General features: G+C 32.4%; 4 protein-coding genes across 14 annotated transcripts; 2 read left to right on the top strand and 2 right to left on the bottom strand.

Moving 5' to 3' along the window:
• Positions 1-907: 907 nt before the first annotated feature.
• LOC111009181 (Protein phosphatase 2C family protein) lies at positions 908-19,483 on the top strand. Of its 11 annotated transcripts, none has more exons than XR_015790806.1 (5): positions 908-1,136; positions 2,302-3,474; positions 4,029-4,293; positions 5,173-5,343; positions 5,429-5,915. XR_015790806.1 is itself a non-coding variant. In XM_022282151.2 (5 exons), exons 2-5 carry the CDS (start codon positions 2,311-2,313, stop codon positions 19,152-19,154), a joined length of 1,611 nt encoding a protein of 536 aa, XP_022137843.1. In that variant the 5' UTR covers positions 910-1,136; positions 2,302-2,310; the 3' UTR covers positions 19,155-19,483. The 11 variants fall into 11 exon arrangements, 9 of the variants coding, with proteins under 9 accessions (XP_087980070.1, XP_022137843.1, XP_087980066.1 ...); XR_015790807.1 differs by having other exon boundaries at positions 5,169-5,343; XM_022282151.2 differs by lacking the exon at positions 5,173-5,343 and adding an exon at positions 19,097-19,483 and having other exon boundaries at positions 910-1,136; positions 5,429-5,552.
• Positions 6,956-8,223, bottom strand: LOC111009182 (uncharacterized). The gene is made up of 3 exons (XM_022282156.2): positions 8,094-8,223; positions 7,920-7,995; positions 6,956-7,728 (listed from the first exon to the last, which is right to left on the bottom strand). Exons 1-3 carry the CDS (start codon positions 8,139-8,141, stop codon positions 6,956-6,958), a joined length of 897 nt encoding a protein of 298 aa, XP_022137848.1. The 5' UTR covers positions 8,142-8,223.
• LOC111009183 (uveal autoantigen with coiled-coil/ankyrin) lies at positions 13,551-15,844 on the bottom strand. The gene is made up of 7 exons (XM_022282157.2): positions 15,494-15,844; positions 15,312-15,350; positions 14,781-14,834; positions 14,609-14,662; positions 14,162-14,215; positions 14,006-14,077; positions 13,551-13,880 (listed from the first exon to the last, which is right to left on the bottom strand). The coding sequence occupies exons 1-7, from the start codon at positions 15,548-15,550 to the stop codon at positions 13,737-13,739; spliced, it is 474 nt and encodes a 157-aa protein (XP_022137849.1). The 5' UTR covers positions 15,551-15,844; the 3' UTR covers positions 13,551-13,736.
• A 5,120-nt stretch (positions 19,484-24,603) lies between the features above and the next one.
• Positions 24,604-25,295, top strand: LOC111009321 (flowering-promoting factor 1-like protein 4). The gene has a single exon (XM_022282370.2). The coding sequence runs from the start codon at positions 24,710-24,712 to the stop codon at positions 25,028-25,030; it is 321 nt and encodes a 106-aa protein (XP_022138062.1). The 5' UTR covers positions 24,604-24,709; the 3' UTR covers positions 25,031-25,295.
• The last annotated feature ends 2,672 nt before the right edge of the window (positions 25,296-27,967 follow it).

Genomic DNA, 27,967 nt, shown 5'->3' with positions numbered 1-27,967 from the left:
AAGTAAAATACTTCTAAATGTTTTGACCAAATTTTAGGAAAAAAACAATAGAATTTAAAGCATTATTTTTAAACTATAAATACAAAAAAGATTACTAATAAGCAAATAAAAATTTTAAAAATTAAAATTAAATGCTAAATGTAGTTTAGTTCTTAATGCCGGTGTCATTTTTTCTATTTGTATCCTAATCCTTCAAACGTTTCAATTTCATTATTCTATGTATAAGTTTTCTTAATTAATTTTTATTGTCTCATCAAATATAAAATTCATTAAGGATTAAAATATATTTAACATTAAAAAACTTAAACTATATTTTATCAATTGAATTAGATCACTCAAACTTTTAAGTAGCATGCCTCCGCTCATAAAATTGTAAACCAGCAAAAACATGCATTAAATCGTTATAAAAAATAAAAGAAAAAAAATAATCCTCAACTTTTAATATTGGTCCTATAGAAACACTGAGGTACATATAAAATAGTCTAGACACTCAACTACAAAAAAAAATCTCGAACATTAACCGTACATTTTAAAGTTTAAAAACCAAATCTGTAATCTAACATTTTTTAACATATAATAATATGATTTATTATTATTATTATGGACGAAAATATATTTTTGGTTAGTGATATTACCGACAATTTTAAACGCGGTATCAATTGTTATTATTTTATCTCATGGCATTAAAGAAAGGAAAGACATTAGAAAAAAATGAAAAATACATTAAAAACGAAGTTATGATAATTAAGTTAAGATAAGAAACAAAATATGTACGAAAGGGAGAGTAATTAATTAATAAGTTAATAACAAAAAGCGGAAGATTGAATGAGGTTGAAGTTGAGGCGTAAAAAATGGAATGGCAGCGAAACAAAAATTGGTGAAGTCTAAATTTAGCAGAGCGTGTTCGTGGCCATCCATCCAAATGCCTCCCCCCTTGCCTTTAACGTACCCCTCATACAGATTCTCCCACTTCTCTCTCCTCTCCCAGATTTTTTTTCTCTCACTCACTCATTACTTCTCTCTCTCTCTCTCTCTCTCTCTGTATGTGTAGTTCTACGTTCACTTCTTCTTCTTGCTCTTCTTCTCGCTTTCGCTTTTGAGGATCGCCGTTCGCTCCAATTCCGTCTGCTCCTCAGGTTCGCCTCTGGTTTTTTCATCTCTGTTTCTGCTCTTTTCTGTATGCTTGATAATGACTGTTCAATCATCAATCATCAATATCGGCGGCTTTTGCAATATATCTATATATATTTGCTAGTGTCTTTTCGAAGTATTTTTTTTGTTGATTGAAGCATATTCTGCTGGTTTTTTGTTTTGTTTTGTGGTGGCTGCGCTGTTGCGTGTTGAGTTAGGTTATTTTTGCTGCCTTTTTGTTCTTCTCTGGATTGGCGTTTGGTTGATTTAATTATCGGGTTTTTGTGTAGGCTGTGTTGATGATTTTCTGTTTTGAGTTGTCACTGTGATTACTCGTTTGGTTGGCTGACGGTGATTTTTGTGAGCTTGATTAGTCTGTCTGTCTCTTTCGTTTTTCGTTTGAAGTGCATGTTTAATCCATCTGTCCATGACTGTCGTTGAAGTCCGAGAATCTAATTGTTGAAGTATGGAGTGGTACTTTGTATTTCTCTGTTTGATTTTACTATGCATGTTTGACCTTAGTTTGTAAAAAGAAAAGTAAAGATGACAGAAGTTGTAGTAATCATAACTGGTTTTAGTCATGTTAATTGAATATGAATGAGAATAAAAGGGAGCTGGATTATGAATTTTGTTTAAGTTAAATGCGATTTCATTGTACTACTGAATTTTATATAAACTGGAGTCTGGGAAGAATTTGGGAAAATAAGAGAATCTGACGAAAGGCGCAAAACAAGTGGATTGTTGCAGCAAACGTGGACTTGATGCTACAGTAATTTCCTTATATTAGATGTTTTACTTGCTTTGAATTGCTCTTGACTCTTGAGAAACTCCCGACGGAACTAGGCATGCATAAATGCAATTAGATATTTGCATTTGTCAACTAATTTCAGAAATAATGGACCCTTCAATTTTCAGCCAATCATACATACTGGGTCGAGAACAGTACAGTGCCCCCCCCAAATTCTTTACAGTTTAACGTCTAAATTTCAAGTATCTTTTCATTTATTTTGGCGGTATAAAAGGTCATCCCTTTTTATTTTTTTCACGATAGGAAACAAAGGTATAAGACCTTCCAAATCTGACTGATAATTTGGAAATGCTGCATAGTAATTTAACCTTGACATTTCTTTATGAAGGGGCATTAAAAAAGAAATGCATTTGTTGTAACAGTTATTTAGTATGCTGCAAGCAAAACCCGAGGGAGAGCTTGAAGTTAGCTTTGGTTATCAATGCAATGGTATCATAAACGGCATTCATGAGGTTTCTGACAAGATCGAGATCCAGCCGCCCGGACTTCGAAGGGTCAGCAGTTTCTCTTGCTTATCTGGGGCTGCCTTGAGTGCAAATGCCACCCTAGCAAACACAAATATATGCAATGGGTTGATAGGAATAGAAATACTGCCGACCTGGGACTCTCCTAACTCCTTCCGCAGGGTTCCCTCATCACCTACTCTTTCAAGGTTGGATATATTGTCATCGTCTCTGCAGAGTAGCCTGTCAAACTTAAGTTGCAGTCCAACGACCCCAACATCCGAATATGATTCATATTTGTTGAAATCCATGAGTGCTCCTTCTGGAAGCGAAGGTTTTCTTAATGTTAAGGAACTGCAAGTGGCAGGTGGAGCTGCTGGTGAAGACAGGGTCCAAGCTGTTTGTTCTGAAGAAAATGGATGGCTATTTTGTGCAATTTATGATGGTTTTAATGGAAGAGATGCCGCTGATTTTCTTGCTGGCACATTGTATGAAACCATCGTATTTTATTTTAACCTACTAGACTGGGGGAATGAAACCGCCTACGACGGTTTGGACACAGATAATTCACATCTTCTTGATGATAGTAGTATTACTCATGGAAGATTTTCTCCTTTAAAGAACAATAGTAAAATTGCTTCTGATATCAATAATATCTTCGAGAACCTTTCACATGCCGAAGCAGGAATGTCAACTAATCATCTAAGGCATGGGGTGCTCGATAGCCTCCAGCGTGCTCTTAGTCAAGCAGAGAATGATTTTCTGCACATGGTTGAACAGGAAATGGAGGATCGTCCTGATTTAGTTTCTGTCGGATCTTGTGTTTTAGTGGTGCTTCTTCATGGAATGGATTTGTATACGCTAAATTTAGGTGACAGTAGAGCAGTACTAGCTACCCTTGATGAAGGTGCTATGAAAGGGAATGGAGGACTGAAAGCTGTCCAACTAACCGAGAGTCACACTGTGGATAATGAACTTGAGAGAGCACAGTTACAACATGTTCATCCTGATGATCCTGCAACCATCGTTGGTGGCAAAGTCAAAGGAAAACTGAAGGTGACTCGTGCTTTTGGAGTTGGCTACTTGAAGACGGTACGCGACAGTTATACATTGCGTGCCTGTCACTATGGCCATAATCTCAAAAAGAAACCATTTTCCTTTTTGTGCAGTGTATAAAAAGTTATTTAATAAATAAAATAGCCTCAACATCGTAATATGCTAGTAATGATGCAGATTGATAAACGAAATAGAATCTTTTGTAACTGTTTTTTGGCCTTTTGAAAACATTTTGTGCTTGGTATTCATGATAATCGATAATACCTGCTTGATATTTTACCTTAAACTATGCCTTAACCATGCATGTTCTTTCGTATCCACCAACCGTTACTTGTAAGGATTCTATCTATTTTGCTCCTGTCACTTTCGAGCTCATTTGACCTTGATGAATCCATATCATCTCTGGACAGAAAAATCAATATGCATGACCACTTTACAATAGGACATAAATTATCAGGTCGAAGTTTTTATGATAGTATCAACGTTAAAAATGGTATTTGTGTCTAAGTGAACCAGGTAACCTAGTCTGCATTGCTGGATATTATTTTAACCCATCTTAAGTTGATTATTATACATTTATTTCTCTGCAGAAAAAGTTTAATGATGCTTTGATGGGTATTCTTCAAGTTCGTAACCTAATTAGCCCTCCCTATATTTCCACTCAACCGGCATTGTCTGTCCATAGGATATCAAAATCAGATTGCTTTGTTATAGTTGGCAGTGATGGTTTATTTGACTTTTTTGGCAATGACGAGGCAGTGAACCTTGTCCATTCATATATCCTGAGCAACCCAACTGGTGATCCTGCAAAATTTTTGCTGGAGCAGCTCTTATTGAAAGCAGCTGATTGCGCAGGTGAACTCCAAAGATAGTTTTCTGTAATGTTTGAATCGTTTCCCAAATTACATTAATGGAAGTCAATTTTTATTTTTTATTTATTTGTCTTTGGCATGATATTATCATGAATTCACGATTGAAAAAATAAGCTCACTACTTATAAGTACATTAGTTGTATATTGACCATGGGCTAAAGAATGAACTTAGTCATTCAAAATGTTGTTAGCCAAGTTAAATTTTCAGTTGGTTAAATTGGCAATTTTCTAACAAAGTTTCAATATATATCTGAATGTTTGGATGTGCTGTCCTAGTGGTTTTTTATTTCCTTTCTTTTTCAAAAAAAAAAAAAAGATGAATTCTTTGTGAGAAGATATTATATTTAAAACTTTGACATTTTTGGTGAAAAAAAACATAGAAGATATGGGGACTATTGCTATCATTTCATACCCGACGAATAGACTGGTAACGTGGGAACAAGTTGAGGCTGGAGTACCGTTGCTGCTTTTAAATTGTATTCTTTTAGCTGTTCTGACATAGTATACTTCTGGAGAAGTGTCCTTTATACAATACAAGACAAGTCATTATTGAAGTATATAACTGACATTGATTACAAGTTCAGTGAAAACACTGCTCTTCAATTCTGCCATTTGCACGGCCGAAGAAATTGTACTGATCTTATTTGGACTATCAATTTAATTAGTAATGTTATAATGCCTTATAATGCCTTTTCTTTTTCTTTAATAACTATTATGAGTTTTCTTAGGTAGGTCAATTTATTTTTCTTTCACAGTGCATTTTATAGGTTGAGACGCAGTCTTTTGGTACAAGTTTGACTCATCTTGATATTAACCTTGACACATTAGCTGATTGAACTTTGAATACAACTATGCAAGTCAGGACCTTTTCTCGAAAAACACAGGATCGTAAGAAAAGCTGAAGGCAGTGCAGGATTTAGTAGTTATTGAAATACAGAAGAATGCAATAATGACCTACCCACACACGCATTAATTTGTTATACAGCAACTACTCCAAAAGAAAATCGAGGGTGTTTAGTAATATTGCTCAAAAGTAAACTAACCTTTTGCTGATAATTTAAAATTTCATTTATCTGTTATCAATCGGTGCTGATGATGTATGAATTTATGTTTTATAGGTTTTAGCAAGGAAGAATTAATTACCATTCCTGCCGGCAGGAGAAGAAAATATCATGATGATGTAACTGTTATTGTAATCATCCTTGGAACAAACCAGCGCACCACAAGAGCATCTACCAGCATGTAAGCTTAAATTTGGCTGCTTTTTGCCTTGCATTAGCTAATTTTGTTCCATAGTTTTACTCTGTAGTGGTAGTCCTCATACCATGTTTATCTATGAGAGGCAGTTGATTAAGATTTTTGATAGGGTGCTATATTTCTTTGCATTATTTAGCTCAAAATCTGATTAAAGAACCTTTTGTTCTCAAATCAGGTTCTTGAACCTTTACAATAAAATACCTTCTAATTACAGTGAAGGTTCCTTAGTTCTTAGAGATAGTTTGCTGAAAGATTGAAGAACAATTAAGTTTGGATGTAACCACAAAGATCAGTTGCTATAGTCTTTGCTTTGAGTCTGAATATAAATGGAAGTGCTTTTCACTTAAACCATTGTTCCTTCTCATTACAGTCAATCTTTTGGATCATGTTATAACTACCAATCTTTGCTGTGGATATGCTTACCTTAAGATGCAACTAGTGGATTTCTTTTTGGGTCTATTAGATTCTGCATCTTAGATTGATAAAATTAACCAAGTTTTGGATCTCGCAAAGGCACTAGCTAGTAGCTGCTAAGAACATTTCCATGTTCTGGCATTGTTGACCTCTGTATGTGTACATCCTTCTGTGGGGTTCCCGAGTGATTGTGATGGTTTATATTCCCCTTCTCCCTGTATAGTCTGTCTGCAAATATCCTTCCATTCTTAAAAGGGGAATGGTCATTATCTTTTTTTACTAACGATGGCTCCTAAATAAAATTTTCTCACAAACTGGTTGGTCCAAGATGCATACAAGATTAGGAAAAAATGATTCTTGGAATGCTAATAATATCGTTTTTTTCCGAGTTGCATGGGTCAAAAGATGCTGAAAGACTCCAGAGATTACATTCTATTTTGACTCTCTGTGATGGAGGGCAAATGGACTTGTTGTTCTATTCTCTTTTGACTATTTTCCTAGTTAGCTTTAGATATGCTAATGTCAGATCGGGGGTTTTCATCTGAGTGGAAACATTTTAGTTTAAAAGAAACCTCAAATGCTTAATGCTGTTCAAGTTTTGTAAGGATCGCTCTACAAAGTTTACTTGGATTGTTCAAAAAGAGGCAAAATATCCCAGCTTTGAATTTCAACAAATGTACTTATCGCGCTTGAAAATTTGAAAATTTGAATAATTTTCTAGATTAGTCGAAGAAATCACAAAGCTTCTGCAAAAGTTCTCATTTGGTAGAGAGCACAATAACCCTAATGTTCTTTCAACTCAAAAACTAGAAGCACCCAACCCTTCAAAATTCAGCTACCTGCTAACCTTATTCCGCCATTTTGGTTCTCACTCATGTGCCTCTATATTCTCATGCTTCGCTGATTTACTACGTGAAATCAGCACTTCAAATTAACACCTGTCGTTGATTTGAGATTGGCTGGGTATTGGTAGGTCACATGATGAAGCATCCATGGGCATTTTCTTCACTGAAATAATCTAGGCAGTTCTGCGGCCTTGCTTGATACTCATAATTTCCTGTCTGGTCATTTGAATATGGAAAGGAAATCGGCGGAACATGGTAAAGGAATTCAGGACCTTTACCTGAAACCGGCGCATCGTAATTTAACCCCAATATGGGCGTAGGGAAATAATAACCCTTTGGGCCCGAGTATATCTGTTGGGCCAGTGGGTTACCATTTTTTAGGCCCACATCTGGATCCAGATTGAGCGCCCCATTCCCATTTCGGGGGTTTGAACCCGAATTGTCACTATTGGTGTTATTACCTGGTTGCCCCTTCTTTTTCTTCTTTTCACCACCACTTTGCCCTGTGCCACTTTTGTTTAGACAACCCTCATGTCCAGTAGTAGTATTGCCCTTGGAGTTGGACGCCGGCGGCGCCTCCCCGGCCGTGGGCTTGTTGGGAGAGTTCCCATTGTTCTTTGACTTTTCAGTCTGTTCTTCCCGGTTATTCTTAACAGGGCTGAATTTAAACTCAACCTTCTTCGCTGGAGTAGTAGTACTCGGACTTCTTCCATTTTCTTGGCCATTCCCCTTGTCAGTCTCTAACGTCTTGATGAACTGTTTTCCTTTTTCCGCTGGCTTTTCCGGCCAAATTTCCACGTGTTTACGTGCTTTTCTCAGCCTCTTGGTCAGCTTCTCAAGACTGACATTTCCGGTGACCGTAACTTTCTGTTGTTCTGAGTCAATAATGGTCGTATAGACACCTACAAGATTAAGAAGGTCGTCACTTCGAAGCTTTAGACCGAGGGCCACTTCCAAAAGTATCCAAAATCCTATATTTGGCTGGTAAGAAAACTAACATGGAAAAAATGGAATTTACTTCATCCGTTCCAGCTATTTCCCACACATTTCACTACAAACTAAAGTAGTAAAAGAGTACAATAAGGAATGGTACCATCAATGCTCTGTAGAACTTTCTTAACTTCCCTCTTGCACCCTTCACAGTGCATAGAAACTTTCAAGACCCAGACCTGTAAACAAAAGAAGGGATGAGCCAAGGATGCCCGAGAAGTAGAAGAATAAGAAGAAAGTTAAAAACTTGCCGACGGGAAGGCATGTTAATTGTTACCTGTGCTCTAAGCGGTTGTGAGGCTGCTTCAGCACAAACCACAGCCATTGGAAGGAAAGTCCCAGTTCCACTGTCGTCAAAAGGAGATGAATGACCAAAAATCTTCTGGTTCAGAAAGAGAGAGAAAGAGAGAGATTGAAAGTGAAACTATAGAATCGACGAGCCAGAGCCATTGTTCCATGGCAATGTTATATACATGATATTGAAGGTCGAAGGAAGGAGGGAGTTCGAAAAGAGCAATGTTCTATCGAGAAAATGCCAAAAGATAGCAGCTGCTTTCCAAGCTTTCTCCCCGTAATTATAGTGGAATTTAAAAGCAGGCTGCCAGGTTTCACTCTCTCCCAACAAAAATCCTGGAAACTCTAAAACTCTTTAACAATTTAAAATCATGCATTAAATGGGCCTTTTATCAGCTGAACTACTCCCTCTTTAATCTAGATTGTGACCCCCATTATTTAATCTCCCTCTGTACCACATTTCAAGATTGATTAATCTTTTTCTCATTCCCACCCAATTTAAAATTCTAAATCTCCTCCCAATTAGCGACCCCTACATTCATTCTCAGCCGCTGCCTTTTCAAACTTGCTGCAGTCCATCCTATTGTCCTTGGCATTAATGAAGAGAATGGATCGTAGGAATTAAGAAAATCAAGATTGTCCTATGAGGGTCATATCCCTGTGTCAAACTTGAGGAATCTCTTCCACAGCCATCCAATATTTCTTTTCTTCCACGTTCTAGATTAGATTTTGTTTTTAAAGTTAGTTTATGTCTTATAGTCTACTTCCTAAGAACATTTTCTTAAATCTTTGCCAAATTTTAGAAACTAGAGAAATCGGGTTTTTCTCCTCTAAACACCTAGTTTTAGTTTTTGAGATTTGATTAAGATTTCAAACATAGAAAGCAAAGTACAATTAACTTAATATTCTTGCATTATCAAGAAAAAGGGCTATGAAAAGTAGTGGAAAAAAGAAATAAACTAATACACCATTCTTAGAAAGAAACAAGACATAACCTACCAAACAAAAGAGTTCAAAGCATAGTACGAGAAAGAAATCATTAGATGGGTTGTAATTACAAATGTAGCTACCACTCCTATAATCACTAAATACGTATAGCAAAAACAAAACAAAACAAAACAAAAAAGAAAGTGCTTCCTCTCTCTCTCTTATGCATTCAATGATCCTGGTTAAAAACCATTGTTTCTCTCTCTAAACAAAAAAGCCATCCCCTTTAGGTAGACGTGCGGCCATCTCCTCGAGAGTAAAGGCAAGTAGTTAAGGTGACAACACTCCATCCAGATAGCCCCAGGAAATAACTTTGTGTGCAAATTGGCAAAAATAATGGAATGAAAAATGAGGTGATGTGAAGAGTAAGAGCTGTCCCATTTTCCCACGCCATGTGAGATTTCCACGCAACATAATTTTTGACAGAGAAAGGAAAGGTAAAAGGACAACACAATTAACTATGTAGATGAAAACCTCTCTCTATCTCTCTCTGTGCTGTAGCAGTTCCAAGTCTTGTTGACATTAAGGTGGTAGTTGGTCTTCTGTATGACACCATATTTACTTCTTCTTTCTCTCACAAAAACTGCTGATCGTCACTTTGTCAGCAAACTTCCCTTCCCTTTCAGTCTCAGCTCCCCCTACTTCTTCCTATAGAATATTTGCAGAGGTACAAAACTTGATCCTGATGATTCAGGAAGAAGCTCCTTTTGAATTCATGGGTGGTCCAATAATATATAAATAAGTGTATTTTTTAGTTTTGTATATTTACTATGTGATTCACCTATCTATATGTTATTGGACCACATAGAAATTTAAGAGGAGCTTCCTCCTGAATCTTCAAGAGGGAAGTTTTTTCCCCTGTGGATATATGTTTAGTCTTACAAAGCCCCTATAACTGACACAAAATGTTGATTTATATGATATTGTAAATATAGTTTTCTTTCTTAAACCCTCCATTGTTCTGTGTTTGAATTGGAAGCCTAAATTTGTAGTCTATGTTTGAACTGTGTAGAGAAATAGGTTTCGAAATTAAACCAATTTACATGTATAGCTTGTGTTTTGTTTTGGTAGGTTTGTGATTTGGAAAAGAGTAGTATATTTAATTATATATCTCTATATGAGATGAATTTTATAAATCTAGATTTATATAGTTTGGGTTTATGTAGCTTCGGGTGATTAGATTAGTAAATCCGAAGCTCTGAGCAAGCCAAATCTCACTTGCCATATGTCCTAGATTAGCTTAATAATAATCGGTTCATTTTCACTGATTGCATTAGTTGATTAACCTAAATATTGATTAAGATAACTATTGGTTGACTCATATTCTACTTATGTCGCATTTACCACTATTTTTTATGGCTATTTTTTCAGTATTAAGGCTCAATTATGCTAGATTTGAAACCTACGTTTTTTTTTACATGGGAGGTTACTGCATTTAGAACATATTTATTTAGGTTAAAAAACACGTTTGACCTAGATTTAATCTATGGACTTTTAAATTGGTAATAATTTAGTATTAACAAATTAGTTATTGTAGTTTATAATTTGTAACGATTTAATTGCTATTGTGAAAAATTTCATTAAAATTAAGTGTTAATTATTCTATAATGATTTAGTCTTTGTGATTTATAAGTACATTTGGTCTCGCGTCAAATTTTCATTCTACATGTATAAGAAGCAAATTTCGCTTAAATTATTACAAATTTTAAACATTTTATATACTAAAGTTTAGGATCTAAATTGTTATAAATTAAATTTCAAGAATTAAATTATTATTCTACAGAGACTAAAAATGTTAAAAATTCGTACATGAACTAAAAATGTTTTTGGTTTTTTTATCCTATTATTGAGAAGGGAAACTTGGCTAAACAACAAGGGAAGGGAGATCCTACGGCACTATATTTGAGAGCAATTTTAGAATCTATATTTTCGACTTGCTATTTTTAAAAGATGTTCTCTCTTATTTTCTTTCGGTTTGCTTTTTGTTTATGATATTTCTTAAAAACATTAATTAAAATCTCTTGTGAGATGTCAATGTCAATAATAATTTTAAGGGACAATAATTATAACATTTATAACCCACCAATCAATAATTCTTAAAAATAGAATTGAAGACAACAGTGAAACATTTTTCTCAACAACTTACTTTCAGACGAGATTTGATTTTATTGATTAAAAATAGCAGTGTGATGTACTTGTTTTTTAAATATATTATAAACCTAAATAAATAAAATGAGCCAATAAAGTTAAATAAATAGGAGCGAAATTTGTTAGTTGAGAAATTCATAATTGATATTTTAGAAGACGAGAAAATTAACTCATCCCACCAACCCAGCTTCGAAAAAAGTAAATCATAAAATTATGAATGTTGATGTGCGTGTAAAGGACAATTCAAAATTAATGCTTAATTAATGTGGAAAAACTCATCAAAATCTTCAATATTTCTACATAAATCAATAGTTTTTATTTTAACTTTTTTAAAATTCAAGGAGAGGGCGGGATAGATAAGTAATAATAATTATTACTTATTTTAGTCTTTGTCATCAATTTGCTGCTTAATATACCCATGCTTCTTCTTTTTTATTTTTATTTTTTTTTATATATCTACGAGTACTAAAAAAAAAAAAAGTACCCAACCTAATTTGCATACATCTCGACTAATCTCATGGGACAACCGTTTGACCCTACAATATTTTGTGTCAAGAAACATATAAAAATTAATTCTTAAAGTAAGTGACCAACATGCGATTTGAACTCATTCTCTCTCAATTTACTCTAACCCTTGGATTAATAAGCCACCTATAATGGTAGATACCCCATATTCCTCTCAACCAGTATTTTCAACATTTTCTTTATCGCCGAACTACAAAGTCTTTAGTTTTTTATATATACGTTTTGCATTGCGACCAACTAAGGGATTGACCTTCTCCTCTGCCCTGCCCTTATCTATATGTTAACATATTTATATACATATTCAAAGACATTAAAATAGAGATTTTAAAAATTCAATGGCTAATATTTGCAACTCAGGACAAAAAATGAAATCTTAACTTAGTTATTATCTCACCAAATTACTGAATGAATACAAATATTATCTTCATTCTTTTGTTTTTTTAATACAACATGAGAGAGTGAAACTCATGATCTTTTGATCGAAAAATACCATTATCTTCTTCAATTAGTAATAGCAATTCGCCATTTTCATAACAGTTTGTAAAATAAGACGAAAAAGAAAATATTAATTTCATGCAAGTCATTCCTTACCTCATAATTTCGTATTATTCTTCTCCAAAGCAACATTATGGTAGTGTAAATCTAATCCCATTAAGCATGTGCTTTTATGTCATTTCAAGAAATTGTACTTGAGTCATCTAGAGATGAGAATTTCTTGAAGAGAAAATGGATAAATATTAAACTTATTTAAAATAATTACCTACATTCGTTTCTTTTTTATTTCTTCATTATAACTACAAGGGTGTAACTTTTTTCGGTAGGACCTGTCTCAAATGGAATAAAAAATCCCCAACTTATGAGGGGCATGAGCAGAGATGAGAGAGGAGAGGAGATAAAATTTTTCCCGTGACCTAAATGGGGATAAGAACAAGGAACCTTGTTCTTCATCCCATTCCCTCCCGGTTTACATTTCCACTTATATTTATATATAAACCCTAATCCGAAATATTTCTATATGAAATTTATTATACAAACAATAATATTCGGATGTAAAATTTATTAGACATTGTTGTTATGTTTGCATTTTAAGACCAGTATATCTTATAATTTGAATGGTTAAATTTAAATTTAGAACTTATTTTGTAATGAATTATGTGTCATTGTTAGAAAATTTAAGAGTTTTTCCTTTTAAATGAGAATTTTCAAGAATTAAAATTTAATTGATAACTTCTTAAAAAAAATAATAATAATAAAAGAGGAATAATTCTTGACTATCCCCACGTGAGGAATTTTGTGAGGATGGTGAATAAAATGGACAGCGGGAACAGGTATGACGGGGAAGCCATCCCATTCCCACTCCGCCCCGATAACACTCCTATACATTATTGGTAAAGATTAAAGTAATTGTGGACCTAAAATATTTATTCACAAACCCATGATTTTGAAAGAACAACCTCAACCTCAACCTCAACTCTCAAGTACTCCAAACAAACACAAATCAAGAGAGAACTACTTTCCAGAAACTACTTACACATACATTTACTAAAATCTCAGTTCAAAAAGCACACAAAGAAGCAGATAACTAATTTGAAAACCTCATTCAAGTGGACCCTTAGGTTCAGGCCCAGGTGGAAAATGCTAGCTATCTTAGGTTTCAGAAGCTGCATTTTATGACATTAAATCAGTCAAAGTGATCACAACAACACGGTACAAATGGACTCCATAGATATTAAGAGAGAGAGAGAGAGAGAGAGGGAGAGAGAAAATGGAGACTCCCATAGAACCTCAATGGGAAATATTGAAAAGAACCCCATTACAAAGATTGAAATTTAAATAAAAACATGATGCAAAACAGGTAAGATGTGGAAATCCATTGTGACATAACCAACAAAACAAGAGAGGGCAGCTAAAGGCTATTTTCTCATGGAATGAAAAAACTTACAACATACATTCTACAAAGTGCCTCTTAATTTTCAGCTTCATTCCCCTTGTCCTCTGTTAAGGCATGTCCATCCTTAACCTCGTTTGCATCGTGTGCTTCCTTGTCACTGCTTTCTGCTATAGGATGTTGACGTTGAGTCTCGTCATTGTCCATGGAAACATCCTGAAGCTGCCAACATTTGTATTTTCCTTTAGTTACGGTTAATATATACGGTAAGAGAGGGGTGAGTTGGAGGTGTTTCGAGGAAATTCATCTGCACATTCGGGTAGTAAAATCATAGAATTAGAACTTACACCCAAGTTCCTCAGGCTAGCAGTCACATCTTCTTGTTGCTGCTGAAGGGTAGTCCTTAGTTCTTCGAATTCCTGCTTTTATGCTACAAATTTCATACCGTTTTGAATACCACTCAAAAGTTCAAAAGCATATTCAATCTATGAAGCATTTCTTACCGTACGAAGGTTCTCTACCTCAACATTTAGCGATTTCTTGAGTTCCGAGAGTTCCTGCATGAAGCATTGAAGGAATATATCAGGTGCTGCCGTAATATACAGATACAAAAGCAGAAAATAAAGAAAATATCTATGACCAACAAAAGGAAAAATCACACTACCATTAATATCCGATCTTTCTGTTTTTCTTCTTTTTTTGTAATAACCGAGGTATTAAGGGATTAAATAATAAATGTCCTATGTTGAAAACATTAGCAGGCTTGAAATCTCTTTGAATCACCAAGAATCAAAATTTCGAGTCTACTCAGACTTGTTTATGGATCATAAAACTCAAACACAAACACAAGTATCTTAAAACATGGCACTGCGGCGCGCAGTAACAATTCCTTATATAAAATATATGAATACATAGAAAAGAAGAAGATAACAAGCAATATATTAACTTACACTGCGGTAGGTATTAACTTGCATGTCAAGTTTTGACCTCCAATTCTGGAGATCCTGAAATGCTCAAACACAAGAACAAGTTTACAGAATCAGAGGGGAGGAATAACTAAACGAGAAAAGACATACATTGTAATCGGGCTCACAGTAAGGACATTGCGTATTTAGATTTCACCTGTTTTAGAAATTGAATTCTACTATGCAACTCTGCTCTTGATTCGTTCAATTCCTGAGAACATACATGTCAAATTTCAGAAGATTGGGTTTGAATCACAGGTATCCCCTATCCCAAAAAACCTTTAATCTTTCATATCTATCCTTAACACTTTCTCTCGCCTTTGAGCTTGCTAAAATAGAACAAAACTCAACAATTAGACTATTATATGAAATGGAAATGGAGAGGAAATACTCAATGCTTTCTACTCCAATACCATGTTAAACTACTGCTATACTCCAAAATCCAACTAATGCAGTTAAAGCATATTTAACATTTTATATACGTTCTTAACCCTCTTTAGTTATCCACTATCTGAAAAGTCCCAAGGATATATTGTACACAAGCCAGAGTCTCGACCAATCAATCCTAATTCGCAACTTCAAATGATGAACAATTAGGTGCTCAACTATCCCACAATCGAAGTCCAGAATCTCAACATCGCAAACAATAGTAGAATTCAGAAATCAAGTTGAGATGATAAAATAATACCGTAATTTTCGCTCCAATGGGGGTCAGATTCTCCTTTCTCTAGCACCAAGAGGAACAGAACACAACAATGTTAGATACAAACAGTAAACGCGTAGTAAGTAATTGCAAGAACAAGTTCGTATGTCCGAAAGCAAATCGGCCGTAATTAAAAACCCAAATCGAAGAAAAGCAACGGAACGCACTGCTGAGAGAGGAGAGGGGGCAGGGACGGAGGGAGTGGGAGAGTCGGCGTCCGCCATTGCAGCAGGGATCGAATCGGCTCGAAATGGAGATGGGAAGATGTGGAAACTGCAAAATCACAATCTGGGGGGTGCTCGAAATTAGGGTTCAGAAGGGGGGTGGGTGAGATCGAAATCAAAATTCAAAAATTGAGGAAAGAGAGAAATTGGAGGGAATCGGGAGGAAGAAAGAAGAAAAAATGAGAGGAAATTGGGAATGGTGGAGTGCGTAGAATCAAAGATTTTGAATTTTGAATCCAAAACCCAATGCCACGCTTCACCACTTTGCTCTGTCCCCCCCCTTTGTGTCTAGAACTGTACGGAAAATGTGACTCTCAGAACAATTAAAAGAAAAAAAAATATTTAGGACATTTTTTAACGGATAAATTAACCTTTTTTTTCCTTTAAATTAATTAAAAATCTACAATATCGGTCTTGGTTAACTTCATGGTTCTAAATATCCGTCGAAAGATCGACATTTCCATCGACATATCCATGTTTTCGTGGATTTGACATCGACATGAAGGATAAATCGACATTTTCATCATAGTACAAGAAAATCGGCAAAATACGAAAAATATCAATAAAATGTTACTAACATAGTAATATATACATAATATTAATATTAATTATTTTAAACTAATTTAGAAATAGGAAAATGTTTATTAGTTAATTTAAATATTTTTTTATAATTTTTTAATTTTTCTAACTTTTACACAAATATCTATCGACATCGACATATTATCGATATTTCCATGAAATTGAGAGCTCTACATTTCCATCGACATCAATATTTAAAACCTTGGACTTAATTTTATGGTATTAAATATCGGTCGACAAATCAGACATGTACATCGACATTTTCACATATCCATGAGTTCGACATCGACACGAGGTAAATCGAAATTTCCATTATATTACAAAGGAAAATCGATAGAATATGAAAAATATCAACACAATATTAATATTCATCATTTTAAACTTATTTAGAAATAGAAACATGTTTACCTGTTAATTTAAATATTTTCTACGATTTTTTAATTTCTCTAACTTCTATAGAAATATTCATCAATATCGACATTTTAGCGATATTTCCATTGATATGAAATTGGACCTTGACATTCCTAGACATCGACATTTAAAACTTTGAACTTATATAAAATAACCCTAAATTTTAGGATAGGCTTTTATATTATTCCTAAACCTTCGAAATCATTTTTACTTTTAAATTTTAAACTTGTTTTAAAATTATCCCTTTTGTCAACTTTTCTATTAAAATAAAAACATAAAAGTACCCATTTGAACATAGGTTAAAGACATGGATTATCAAAAGAAAAGTAGACAAAAGGATAATTTTAAAACAAGTTTAAAATTTAAAAGTAAAAATGGGTGTGGGGTGTTGATCTGGCAATTTGAAATAAAAATTAATGGGTGAATTATTGGGTTGATTAGATTTTGGAATAATTTTAGAAAATATTAAAAAAAATTTAGTACAATATGGGGATCGAACTCACAACTTTTTGGTTAGAAATATTATATTTTATTTTAAATTCGTGTAAGTTACGTTGCCATAGTTTTTAAATTCTATGTTCTAGTCCCAAGTAGCTCAACCGAGATAGAATTAAATTATTCTCTATCTTCCATATTTGAACTATAGTGGTGAAATAAGAAGGAAAAAAAAAAGAAATCGACCTGTAAATATTTTTTTTATTTCTAAATTTGATCTACGAATTGTGATGGAATAATTTGTAAAAATTATAATTATTGTACACTTAGCAACTACTTTTTTTTTTAACAAATTTAAACATAGTTAACTTGTTAAAAATAACATAAAAGATCAAATTTCTCACCTTCATATATTGTTGAACTCAAAAGGAAAAAAAAAGTATCTTTTTTAATTGTGAAAACTATCTATTTAACATAATTATTTACCTCTAATCATGAGGGTGTGAGTTCGATCTCCCAACCCCACGTGTTGTACTAAAAAAACATAATTATTTACCAAAAAAAAACAAAAAGAGAAAGATATATACTAATGAATGTCACTCAGTTGTTTAACTTGTTTTCGTGTATTTTCTCTGTTTACTGTTTAAATATAATAATTAATTATTTTTAAGTATAGCTTCATTTGAAATGTATTATATATTTCTTGTAAAAAAAATTTAATTAATATAAAACATAAATACAAACAAAACACAATTATAAAATATAAATCTTTATATATTTTGTTCATTTATCTAATTTGTAGATGTTTGTATAATTTGCAGACTAAAAAAACACTTAAATTTAGGAATCAAAATAAATAAATAAAAACTTCTAAATTTTAGAGATTAAATGAAGTATCATTTACTATGAACAAAGTGATATTTTTTAAGAATATAGTAATAAAACTTTAGAATTAGACAAATGTCTTTTACGGAATTGATCATATAATGAACCATTCCTATAAGGATTTCAAAGAAATAAACCTAGCTAGACAATTAGGTTTAGACTCAATTATCTTTTCTTTGATTTAATATCAATTATAAATATATTATTGTGCTAATCTTTCTTTTTAATTACAATAACAATAAATTTTAATTTATTTTATTAATAGTAAATATTTTTTCAAATAGATTTTTGAAAAAACATGCACTCCAAATCAAAATTGAGATTATAAATTAAAAAAAAAAACCCATAATTGGAATATATTGTGATTAGTGAGATGAAACAATGAAGAAACTCACACTTTGAAGTTTGAATTCTTTTATAATTACAATGGAATAGATACTATTAAACCTAGCTAGATGCTAATTAAGTACTTTATTCTCAAAAGCCTTGTTGGATCCATCTGTTTTTAACCAAACAAAAAATAAAATAAAAAATAAGTAAAAAAAGTTAGGCAAACCAGCAAAATCATTAAAAAATCTTTATAATTTATTAAGTATGTAAAGGTAAAAAGGATTCTTATAAGTGGTTTTGGAAAGAATTATCTATGAGTTTTGGCTCTCTCCTTTTCATTTCTCAAAGTTCAAAGTTAAAAAAGACTAGACATTTTTAATTATGCTTCTCTAATCTCTCTTATTCATAATATAATATGTGAACACATCATTTTAAAATATAGAGTAGTTTGAGTTATGTGTATAGTTTATATCTTGAATTTATTGAAAATCAACATTTGTGCTTAATTTAATTTGTGAGCTCTACGGGTTTGTTTGGTTTCTAAACGTAAGTATCGTAATAGTTGATTTAAATTTCAAAAGCTTGAGTTATATATATGACATTGTAAGAAAATTTAATCATATAGAGATGTAGGTTCGACTTCTTTCTTTTATTTATTTTTTTCTTTTATTATTATTATTTTTTTAGAATAGTACTATTATTCATTCAAAAGGTATGTGTCGACTTCTATGAAAAATGAAGTAACTGATCATGATACTAAGAAAATCTCAGCACATCGGGACCTCCCACTCTGATACCATCAAAGGATGAATAAACTACCACTCAACCCAAAAGCTTAAGCTGATGTGTTGGGTAAATTTAATTCATTTATATTGGATATCATCTAACATTCGCCTAATGTGACAGGTTTTTTACTTACTTGGTGGTGATGGGGTCCTTCCCTTTTATAGGCACGATGAGCTGACCAGGAAGGATGATGGTTAGAAGTGCAGGAGCATGCCGAGCTATACGAGGCCCTGACGAAGGGGCAAACGTTCTTGACAATTAGTGAATAGTGCCTCCATCTGTAGGCTTATTCCCTGCCACTGCAAGTTGCAGTCATCGACGACGTCTAGCTTGTATAGTGGTGGTGGTGATGTGCATGTACGCATGTGCAGCGTACAATGCTAGCCGCCTGTGGTCCTAGGTCTCGTTGTCGTTCTTCATGCTCAACGTGTGTCCTGTTCAAATTTCTCCCTCAACATATTTATTTATTTTTCCATCAAAAGTATAGGAATTTATACTTTTGTATTATTGAAACGAGTACTCCACCCACCTCATTTTAATACGGTCAAAATTTAGTAAAATATCAAAATAAGAATTGAACACATTATAATTGACATACGTAGTTACGTGAGGAATCTATATGTATACACAACATATAGAATATATTCAAAGATTTAGAATATTTTCTTTAAAGTATAGTATATATTTTAGTTACACTTTTATATCTCTTCTTGATGACCTAAGCCCATTATGTAAAAATACCAAAAAAATGTGGCGTCATTTAAAAGAAAAGAAAAAATCTTTATTTAACGATTATGACATATCACATGTCTCCTTTAAAAAAACAAAGAGTACGATATAATTAGAACATTGAAATTTAAACGAAAAATTCTAGAAAATTGTGTCTGATGATCATACAAAGATATGTATCTGAATATATTTTTATTTTGGTTTTAAATATAAAAAATAAAATTTATGGTCTTTGTGGACAAGGGAAATTGGGGATCACATGGGCAATATGTCAAAAGAAAGTGAATTTAGGGTTTAAAGCAACGCGATGGCTGAGAAACGTGGTCGGTTTGAGACATAAATGAATATTTTGTAACCCCAATATGTATAACAAAACTTTATAATATAATTAATGTAAAGTTTATTATTGTCTCCCGGGAGACGGCATGTACCGTGGCAAGTGCTTGCAGCCTTTGATACCACTTACCTTGATGTCTCAAGTTCGCGCTTAACTGAGGGAATAGCCCTCGACTGGTAAGCTAAACAAGAAAATGACTAGTAAAATAAATATAAATTAAAGAGATACTTATTTTTTAATTTTTGAAATTAGACTAAAATTTTAAAGTATTTTAAAAACACTAAACCATTTAAAGAAACTTAATTTTGAGAAAAAAGAAAGCAGAAAATTAAGAAGAAAATAAATATAGATTTGGAGCAACTGCTTATATACCTAATATACCAAGAATAGAATATATTAGGTACATATGCTTTCCGTGGGAGTATGGTGTAACTATGATGATCTGTAGAATTAAAATTAAAAAAATAAATCAAAAACTTAGTACGCAAACTTAATTATATTAAAATAATTTAATTGATTCATTTTTAGGTATTCCATTTAAAGTAGGCTCAAAACCAAAACAACAGCTAATATTCTACCTGATTTTTTTTTATTTTTTATTTTTAATGTAGGGTGGAGATTCGAACTCATGACTTTTTGATCGGAATAGATGTCTTAGTACCTACTAAACTAGGTTCAAGTTGGCATTCTACCATGTCATTTAATTTGATTGAATAATGAGCGGAAATTTTTATGTTTTCAAAATTATTTCTTAATGGATTATTACTAATTTATTCAATAGCTTTAGATGTTTTAACTTTAATCTATGTCTTTTAAACAAAAACCCTAAACTGAGGAAATTAACACAATTACCCTTAAGTGAAATGTTGTTAAATGATCAGTCTAAGAGAAATTTTATATAACTGATCAACACTTTTTGGGGAAATTTAACATTTCATTCTCAATACTTTACCATTCTTATCAAATTTCCTTATTTTCAAAAAGGTTTCATTAATTATTAACTTCCCTAAGTACTTCAGTTATACCTCATCAATAGTTATTAGTCATCTCTACAATCACTTAATCAAATTGTTTTAAATTTTCGTAGAAAATTAAAGTCAATAAGAAATTATAAATTAGCACAGTCTGTTCTATGAATGATATATATGTTTATAAGTTCGTTCAATAACTACATGACCCTAGATATAATTGACCACACTTTTGAAAATGTTAGCCACGGTAAAACTATACAACAAAAAGAGAGTGTTAAGATTCATGGGTTCTATCTCAATTAAACCAATTGATAATGACAAAAGTAACACATATCTATTCCAAACCCTTGTTAGGTCGTTATATGTGGAGTAGTGGTCCTTTAGATTAAAGTGTCGAGAGAGGAGAATAAATGAGAATTGGGACGACAGTGCTTGAATTGAGTGGCGATGAGAAGGTGACAAATGGACAAATGAAAGCAAAGAATTCGATAGATGAATTGAAGAAAGGGACCATTTAGATACCTCAAGAAGAAGCAAAAATGAACAAAGAGTGCGACCAGATTCAGGTTGTTGGATAATAAAGAGTCAATATGTTTTGTCCTTTGAACTCTTCCACACCACACATATAAATCCACGAAAACAAATAAAAAACACGACCATTTGCAGCAAAATTCTATTGTCTTTGCCCTTTCAAATTGGCTGTTCGAATATGATCTCCTTTTTTTTCTTTTCTTTTCTTCCCTTTTTTTATCACTATATGCCCCCTTTGAAGGCCACCTTTCAATTCTTAGGGTTTTGTTTTGCTCCTCTATCAATCGACACTAGCCACTTTCAACCTTTTTTTCTCTTTTTATGTGTGAGAATATATATCTGAAATCCATTATTCATGTGTGTTTATTTGTCTAGCTATTTCTAGTAGTTTTTGGATATATAATGCGTATATGTAAAGAATTTGGACGTGATAAACTCAAGTTTTGTTCTTAAGCTTATCGATAGTGAGATGTTACATTATTTATATTCGAGTGCGTAAAACTTATATATATTATTTTAACTAGTATACAAACTTGTTTAGATATAGAGGGTTTTGGTAGCTAATATGATGAATTTGAGTTTTATAACTACTGCTCCATGGATGTCTAATTAAGCCAAAGGGGTTAGAATTAACTGAGGGGGAATGAGTTCAAATCCCATGATGGCCACCTGTCTTAGGAAAATTATTAATTTTTATGTGTTTTTTAGCATCAAATGTTGTAGGGTCAAGATTAGTCAACGAAAAAATACTTTAGCTGGGAGGTTATTGCAACAACCTTCAACCAAGATTTGAGAAGGTACATACAATTTTATCACTTAACTATGCTTAAGTTGGCACCTATTGATATATAATTGTTATTCTTTTAAAAGATACAGATTAATTGATGAGAAGTAATTTCGAGTACGTAATAACTATGTAGTGACAACATGTTGCAGAAGAATTCTTAATTATTTTGGAAAACGTCTCAAAAAGACTTTTTAATAGATCTTGTGAGACAATCTCCATGGATTGCGAATATTGTCATTTGTCAAATTGGCTAAGATATATAGTAAGTACATGAATGTAGAAATAGAATATATTTTATCCAAATCAAATATTCCACTCAATATAATTTATCAAAAAAAAAAAGGAGAATATGAAATTCCATATATATACACTTTTTATTCACAATGAGTAATTCAATTTTAAAAGTCATGTGGGAATGTAGAAATCAACCTTGTTTCTCTCATGCATTCCAGAGGGCTCATTTAAAAATAAAATTTTAAATATATTTTAGTTTTTAATATTCTATTTTGGTTCTCAACCCTTTCAAAAATGGTTCATTGAAATCCTATTAAACACTTAAAAGTCTCCTATATTTCTGCCCAACATTATGTTGGAACTAGAAGAGAATATTAGATGAAATGATTGTTGTATCATATGTAACGTCGGTTGCTCTTCAAGGTTAATACAACTTCGAACTCAGACATGCACTCGTTAGAGCCAGATAGAATCGAAGAACACACTCAAATCTTTGTAAAAAACTCATCATCTTATTTCCCCAGGCATGAAGAAACTCGATTTAGTTTAAAAAGGAAAAAGAAAAAAACGTCTTAAATTAATTAATAAAAACATTGTAAAATAAAATTAATTACTTAATTAAAACGTTAAAAAATTAACTTGTTCAAATAATTAAAAATAAATAATACGTTTTTTCAAAACCATAAAAGAGATATTCAATATACTTTGTCATTTCCAACAGATTAACTCGACAATATATGGATAATTCAGTACGAAATAAAATATTTAAATATAAAAGTTTGGCAACAAAAAAAAGTATTAATAAAGAAAAAGAATATTAGGGTTTGGCAATGGTAATTTAATTTATTCCATTATTGAAAGGAACCCCCACAAAGGAGAAAACATAATGTGGGAAATTAGTTGTTGGTGTAGCCCTTCTTGTGGAATACGTCTCATTCTTTCCCACACGCACCAAACACACAAAAGACAAAGATTCCCACGTGTGGGGTTTCGAAAAAGACTTCTTTTTTGGAAAAAAAAAAGACTTGGAATTTTATAATAATTAATCTAAATGGATTCCCATAAATCCAATAATTAAATACCCTAACGACTTAGGACGATGACAAATTTATTTTTTCTTCTCTCTCTAAATATGTTGATTGTGAAATTCGTATCAATCATCAAGAATGTTCTTAAAAAGTGGATTAGGATATAAAAGAAAAGAAAAGGAAAAATTGTTTGTCCAAAAATAAGCATGGTTTTTTAGAAAATAGAAATAATGAAGGAAAGAAAGTTAATTATAAATTTTATTTTTATATTTGTGAGTGTCCATATCAGCTTACACCTCGATTAGCCATCATGGGATTTGAACCCTAATCTCTTTAGATCAATGAGTCATCTATGATCGTTAGACTTAAGCTATAATATTTAGTGTTTAGGAAAAGAGATATTAATTAATTATACTTATATTCTATATGTTCATGTCTAGTGTGAGTGAAGATATATCGTTACTTGTTAATCTTATTTATCGTCTTAAATAGTGATTGTTTATTAGTTTGTTAATGTGATATTCAATAAATAAATCATGCGGCTAACATATGAGTGTCCATTTGATAATGTTCTCATTAACCATCTTTTTAATAAAAAATAAATAAAAATGTATCTCCACAACCCTACAGATTCAATAACGATAAAACAATATTTTTATTATTATTTCGAAATAAATTGAAAAAAAAAAAACTTTACCTTATTGTTTCGAAAATTATTATCTATACCCAATACTTAAGTTTCTTAGAAACAAGAAGCTGAAACGTTTCGATTAATCCATTTTCTATCAGTTTTGTCGAGGCTATACTTACTAGTATTCGTGTCAAAAAGTGAATAATAGAAATTTCGTAAAAAAAGAAATAAATTATTAATATAATATAAATAAATTGCGAAATTCCTTCGGACCCCACTTCACACAAAGACCCCATAACACAATTCAAAAAAAGAACACAGAAATATGGCATTAAAGTTTGTTCTTTTGCCAATATTCACATAGCTTCCATTTTCCATTCCCATTTTCTCCATATATCTATATATATAAATATATATATATAACACTGCCCCTTATCCTTCCCAAGCTCAGAGAAAAAAAAAATTAAAATAAATAAAAGAAAAAAATGTCCGGCGTGTGGGTGTTCGACGACAACGGCGTGATCCGTCTGGCGGCGGCGGAGGGGGAGGCGCGGCGGAGGAAAGTGCTGGTCCACACGCCGACGAACGAGGAGATGACGTCATACACGGTGCTGAAAAATAAGCTGCGTTCCGTCGGGTGGGAGGTCTATTACGAAGACTCGGAGATGGTGCAGTTTCACAAGCCCTCCTCCGTGGACCTCATTTCTCTCCCCGCCGACTTCGCCAAGCTCAAGCCCAGGCACCTATACGACATCGTTGTGAGGAACCGTAATCTTTTCCAAGTTCGAGATATCCAGTCCCACTAAATGCCACGTCGTATTCATCCCTTTAATTTCTCTCTACTTTTATTTCCTCTCTCTTTCTCTTGTTCTTGTGTGTGTTTCTCTATCGGTGGTTGTGTAAATTTGTTGTTCAAATTACATTCACGAAGGATAAAATGGTAAATTTCCTAGGGTACTTATGGAAAGTTTTTCCTTCAAGTCAGCAACGTTTGAAATATATGATTGGGATTTATGTAATGAAATTATGGGTCTAGTTTAAATCTAATATCACTATTTCAAAATTATTTCATTTTGGGTCCGGCCAGTTGCCCATTTTTGTTTCCTAACCTTTGAAAAGTTCATCATTTATAGGTCTTTGCTTTTAACGATTTAACGATTTAATCATTTGATTTTGAGTTTGTATTGTTAATGATCTTACGTTGATAAGATAATAGACCTAACAAAAGTCTATAATAGACATGAACTAAATTTTGAGATGGAATCCTATGAATATTAATATGGTATCAAAGTCCAAAATCTTAAACGAACATCCAATCCAAAAATGAGATCCGATTAAACATAGCAAGAGCAAGGATTAAAATGCACTTTTTAAGAATTTTAAGCAACAAAAATAGAAATAAAATTTAAAGTTAAAATCGTCCATAAATTAATTAGGTCTCTAACCAGAAAACGAAGAAATTAATAAGTAATGGGGGAGTATTTGAATCATATTACTAGGCCGATGCGATGGCTGTTGGGTGACGCGTGGAAGCTAGAGAGGGAGGGATGGGGAGTTGACACATAGATAAATAAAAAGGGTTTGAATTTATTATTTTTACTTTTCCTTCAACTTGCTAGCAGGATATAGTCCCCACGTGGGCACCACGTTATGTGGAATTCTTTCAACGCCCATTCCATGTAAGTTTGAAATCTTCCACCAAATTATTTGAGAAAGTTACAACAAAAAGTAGGTTTTTTATTATGTAGAAAGTACGAGAGAGAAATTACAAATTAAAATTTATTTCAAACTTGTATATCCAATACTTACTAATGAGTAGATGTATCCAATAATTCTTTTCCAATTTAAAATTAAAAAATACATTTTAAATTGCTTCATCCAACTTATTTAAAAAAATTGACAATTAAAAGAGATGCATAGAAAAAGGGAGAGAAAATATAATAAATAAATTTCAATTCTGTAATTGTGGTAAATATGAAGATGCCGGCAGTTTTTGTTTGGTTTTCATGCATGATAGGGAGGAAAATAGGTCCATGCAAAAATTATAAAAAAAAAAAAAAAAAAAGTGGAGAGAATTAGAATAATAATAATAATATGATACCTAATTAATTAATTAATTACTTATTGTGTGTTGAGTTGGGACTTGGGAGTAAACAAATTTTTCTTTGGAAAAAGTAAAATAGTTGTTAAATTCTATATATAGTGAATATAAGTAATAATGTTAGAAAAATGATGATGTTGGGTTAGAGTGAACTGACAGAGCACGTGTGGGTGTGCATGCATCACAAGCCGGTGACGATTAGAGAGAGTCTGATGGGTCAAGGGATGCCCATATTGTGGGGAAGGGTAAAAAAGGCAATATACCCTTATCATCTCTAACTCCTATGGTCAAGATTCCTCAATTTGTTGTACTAAAACAATTACTTAGTTATAATATAAAATTGGGAATCAATCAATGAGACAGCACTTTTAAATTTAGAACTTTTTTTTCACGGACCAACCGCCTGATCCTACTGACAGGATTACTCGTAGGATATTAAATCTTAAGTATAGCCACCATGTTAAACTTTGTTCTTAAAAATGAGTAATTTCATCTTAAAATACCAACAATCACCTTCTCTTTTCTTAGTTCTTCAACCTCGCACCTTTATCAATAATTACTACTTTTATCCTTTCTCTCTCATCTGTAACATTTAATTAATTGTTTTATAATTTTACTCTTTCTTTATTTATTTGTACTACTAATAATTTTTCCTTAAATAAAAAGTTATACAACTTTGATTACTTAGTGTTATTTTATTGTAAAATATTACAACTTTCTATTTAATTTTACTTTATTATTATTAATTAATATCAATAACTTTGTTACAATATACCATTACTATATTTAATAGTAATTAATAATGGTTGTTCCAGTAAAAATTATATTAAATTTTATAGTTACTATAATTTTATTTTATTTATTATTTGTCATTGTTAAATTGTTGTAGTAAAAATAATTTTTAGTTTTAGCTAGAAGTAAGAAATAGATATTTTAGTAATTGTCATATATCTTGATTTCAAACCGTTTCAATAATACAAACGAAAAAATTTCTAATAATCGACATCCAGAAAATAACATGCACATCCAAATTCACCACGAATGAATGGGGCCTAAAGATTTTGAGGGAGGAGAGAGGAGATTTTTGACAGTCGTGGGAGATGGGCAGCAATGCTCTCCCTATTGAGCAGTCGCTTCATTCCCTTTGCCATTTCCTTCACCATATTTGCATTCTTGAATGGCCAAAAACCAATCAATGCAATCTCAATTTCGAACGTTAGCTTTCATTTGAGTTCCTAAATTTTTAAAAACTTCGCCGTTTTATCCTTAATAAGAAAAAGTGTACCCTGACGAATTTAAGAAAACATAAGCTTCTTGACTTAAAGAGGATACATTGACAGAACTAGAGAAGGCTACAATCAATTTTGTACCTAAGAAAAACTTGAGATTCTCATGGATGGTTTAATTAGGCATAAGATAGGCCAATCGAGCCGAGAGAGTAAGGAGTGGGGTGCAAGAGTCATTCTTGCGACCTTCTCCCATATATTTTAACTCTTCTTAGTTCGATTATTGAGTGATTGATATTCTCACATATATCATACAGTATTGTTAAGAATATTAAACATAATCACATATTATTTCAAAGCTTATTATTTTCAAGTGTCAATAATCTATAAACATCAAACCAAATCTTAAACTAAAC

The sequence above is a fragment of the Momordica charantia genome (assembly GCF_013281855.1).
Source record: "Momordica charantia cultivar OHB3-1 chromosome 5 unlocalized genomic scaffold, Mcharantia_2.0 BLBB01000005.1, whole genome shotgun sequence".
Taxonomy (NCBI): domain Eukaryota; kingdom Viridiplantae; phylum Streptophyta; class Magnoliopsida; order Cucurbitales; family Cucurbitaceae; genus Momordica; species Momordica charantia.
This window is presented reverse-complemented; position numbering and strand designations above follow the sequence as displayed.